The sequence below is a fragment of the Medicago sativa genome, chromosome 3, assembly GCF_051527215.1.
Source record: "Medicago sativa cultivar Bolivia chromosome 3, Bolivia_mono, whole genome shotgun sequence".
Taxonomy (NCBI): Eukaryota; Viridiplantae; Streptophyta; class Magnoliopsida; order Fabales; family Fabaceae; genus Medicago; species Medicago sativa.
Genome location: NC_140751.1, coordinates 45,807,058 through 45,811,164, shown reverse-complemented (window position 1 = coordinate 45,811,164; position 4,107 = coordinate 45,807,058). Strand labels below are relative to the sequence as shown.

Sequence of the window (4,107 nt, the reverse complement as noted above, 5' to 3'; positions counted from 1 at the left end):
AATCAACACTGGAGCTGAAGTCAATCTCTTCTTCAACTCTTGGAAACTCTTCTCACACTTAGCATCCCAAACATACGCTTGCCCCTTCCGAGTCAACTGCGTCAATGGCAACGCCAACTTAGAGAATCCCTCAATGAACCTCCGATAATAACCTGCCAACCCAAGAAAGCTTCTAACTTCAAAAACAGACTTAGGTGATTCCCACTGCAACACTGCATCAACCTTCGACGGATCCACGGCAATACCACCTTTAGAAATCACATGACCAAGGAAAATCACTTCCCGCAACCAAAACTCACACTTCGACAACTTAGCAAACAACTTATTCTCCTTCAAGACTCCCAACACAATCCTCAAATGCTCGGCATGCTCTTCTTCAGACTTCGAATACACCAAAATATCATCTATGAACACCACCACAAAACGGTCCAGAAAAGGATGAAATATTCTATTCATATACTCCATGAAGACACCTGGCGCATTAGACACTCCAAATGGCATCACAGAATACTCATAGTGTCCATACCTCGTTCTGAATGCAGTTTTGGATATATCTTCCGCCTTTACTCTAATCTGATGATATCCTGACCTCAAATCAATCTTACTGAACACTTCTGCACCAACCAACTGATCCATCAAATCATCAATCCTCGGAAGCGGATACCGATTCTTGATTGTCACCTTGTTCAACTGCCGATAATCCACACACAATCTCATGCTACCATCCTTCTTCTTAACCAACAATACAGGAGCACCCCACGGAGAAACACTCGGTCTGATAAACTGTTTCTCAAGCAACTCTTCCAATTGCTTCTTCAATTCACCCAACTCTGATGCAGACATCTGATAAGGCGCAATCGAGATAGGACTCGTTCCTGGTACCAAATCAATTGCAAACTCAACTTCCTTCTCCGGCGGTAACTCGGTAATGTCGTCCGGAAAAACTTCTGGAAACTCTTGCACCCAACTCAACTTCCTCCCTCCAGTTGAAGGAAGACCTTTGATCATGTATTTGACGGTGTTAGAAGACTCTATGGGTTGTGTACTTGGTCAACAAGATGAGACTGGAAAGAAAGAACATGCCATTTACTACCTAAGCAAGAAGTTTACTGATTGCGAATCTCGATAATCCGCACTCGAGAAAACTTGTTGTGCTTTAGTCTGGGCTGCCAAGCGTCTCCACCATTATATGATTAATCACACTACTTGGTTGATATCTAGAATGGATCCAATCAAGTATCTATTTGAGAAGCCTGTTTTAACAGGAAGAATTTCTCGTTGGCAGATGTTGTTGTCCGAGTACGATATCGTGTACCGTACTTAAAAAGCTATCAAAGGCAGTATCCTGGCAGATCATTTGGCTCATCAACCAATCGAAGATTATCAGCCTATCAAATTTGACTTCCCGGATGAAGAGATCATGTATTTAAAGATGAAAGATTGTGAGGAACCATCAATTGAGGAAGGCCCTGATCCTAAATCAGAATGGGGTTTGATATTTGATGGAGCTGTTAATGTCTATGGTAGCGGAATTGGGGCAGTCCTCGTTACTCCTAAGGGCAACCACATCCCTTTTACTGCAAGGCTACGTTTTGACTGCACAAACAACATTGCAGAATATGAAGCTTGCATCATGGGTATTGAGGAAGCTATTGATTTGAGGATTAAAAGAATCAAGATATATGGTGATTCAGCCCTTGTGGTCAACCAGATTAAAGGAAAGTGGGAAACTCATCATGCTGGGTTGATACCATACAGAGATTATGCCAGACGTCTGTTAACTTTCTTCAACAAAGTAGAATTGAATCATATCCCTCGTGAGGAGAATCAAATGGCAGATGCTCTAGCTACTTTATCTTCAATGATCAAAGTGAATTCCCCTAAAATTGTACCTTTATTTAGCGTCAAGTTCCTCGACCGACCCGCTTATGTGTTTGCTGTTGAAGCAGTCTTTGACGACAAGCCGTGGTTCCATGATATTAAAGTTTTCCTTCAAACACAAGAGTATCCGACCGGGGCATCTCGCAAAGATAAGAGGACTCTAAGAAGATTGTCTAGTAGTTTCTTCTTGAATGGCGATATTTTGTACAAAAGGAACTTCGACGCCGTTTTGCTCAGATGTATAGATCGGCGTGAAGCAGATTTGTTAAGGCATGAAATACATGAAGGCTCGTTCGGGACTCATTCTAGTGGTTATGCAATGGCTAAGAAGGCGTTGAGAGCAGGGTATTATTGGATAACGATGCATGCTGACTGTTACCATCATGCCAAGAAGTGCCACAAATGTCAGATTTATGCGGATAAGATCCATATACCGCCGTCTATGGTCAATGTTATTTCTTCCCCGTGGCCTTTCTCTATGTGGGGCATCGATATGATTGGTCGGATTGAACCGAAAGCTTCCAACGGACATCGTTTCATACTAGTGGCCATTGATTATTTCACCAAGTGGGTCGAGGCGGCATCTTATGCTAATGTGACCAAGCAAGTGGTGGTCCGGTTTATCAAGAACAATATCATCTGCCGCTATGGTGTTCCTAACAAAATCATCATGGATAATGGTACCAATTTGAATAACAAGATGATGAAAGAACTGTGCGATGATTTCAAGATCGAACATCACAACTCTTCTCCTTATAGACCCCAGATGAATGGTGCAGTTGAAGCTGCAAACAAGAATATCAAGAAAATTGTGCAGAAGATGGTGGTTACATACAAAGACTGGCATGAAATGTTACCCTATGCTTTGTATGGCTATCGTACCTCAGTACGTACTTCAACAGGGGCAACCCCTTTCTCTTTGGTGTATGGTATGGAGGTTGTACTCTCGGTGGAGGTTGAGATCCCGTCGTTAAGAATCTTGAAAGAAGCTGAGTTGACTGAAGCCGAATGGTGTCAGGATAGGTATGATCAGTTGAATTTGATTGAAGAAAAACGCATGACAGCTTTGTGTCACGGACAGCTATATCAGACAAGAATGAAGCAAGCATTCGATAAGAAAGTGCGTCCCCGCGAACTTAAAGAAGGAGACCTTGTGGTCAAGAGTATCAAGTCTTTTCAACCAGACCCAAGGGGCAAGTGGACACCTAATTATGAAGGTCCCTATGTTGTTAAGAAAGCTTTCTCTGGTGGTGCTTTGATACTTACAAATATGGATGGAGAAGAGTTACCTCGTCCTGTGAATTCTGATGCCGTCAAGAAATACTTTGTCTAAAAAATGTATAAAAGAACAGCTCGGTAGGTCGAAAACCCGAAAGGGCGGTCTAAACCAAAAATGAGCGTCTCGATGGATTGAAAACCCGAAAGGGCGGTCCATGCAAAAATTAGAGGCATGAAAAAATGTGTTTACCCTGATGGATCGAAAACCCGAAAGGGCGATCTATGCAAAAGTTAAGGGATTATGACAAGTAACTGCATCAGATTAAGCATCGCTCACTTGGGGCACCTTAGCTGTCAGAAGTTCTCCAATATTGAAGCATCAAAGCAGTGGAATTCAAAGTTGTTTAGGGAACATAGCGGTTATTATGTTCAATGCACCTTCCCCATATTAATTACCATTTTCCAAATTCTGTAATCTGTGGTGACATGCCTTTGGCCGGTTACCATTTCTATTAAATCAATTTGAGCCTGTGCCTCTTTATTTGGAATTCTTGTTTATTGTATGTGCAAAATTTCTTCCATTTTTACATTAGTACTTGAAGCAAAAACTTTGAAAATTCTTTTGAAACTTTTGTGTTTTTCTTCAAGAAGAACAAAAAGGACAAACATATCATCTTTACAACTATGTATCATAGGAGCATGTGTCAGCATTCGGTCCGAAAGCAGGTAGATGCAACAAGTAGACATAGTCATTGCTAAAAAAAAAACAGAGAGCTCGCTAAGTTTAAAAACCCGAAAGGGCGACTTAGGCAAAAATGAGCTTCCCGGTGGATTGAAAACCCGAAAGGGCGATCCAGGCAAAAGTTAGGGATTTCAAAAAAAAAATGAAAAAGAAATATACAAAAAAAAAAAAACAATGACTATTTGAAGCATGAATTTGAGAAAGTGCCTCGATTTAGAAACGACGACTTCTGCCAGTGTTTATTCAAAGGGGCCTTACCCCGACAA

The 4,107-nt window shown here is 41.5% G+C and overlaps 1 protein-coding gene across 1 annotated transcript; it reads left to right on the top strand.

Moving 5' to 3' along the window:
• The first annotated feature begins 1,432 nt into the window (after window positions 1-1,432).
• LOC146937711 (uncharacterized) lies at window positions 1,433-3,214 on the top strand. The gene is made up of 2 exons (XM_085749505.1): window positions 1,433-2,561; window positions 2,769-3,214. Exons 1-2 carry the CDS (start codon window positions 1,433-1,435, stop codon window positions 3,212-3,214), a joined length of 1,575 nt encoding a protein of 524 aa, XP_085605631.1.
• The last annotated feature ends 893 nt before the right edge of the window (window positions 3,215-4,107 follow it).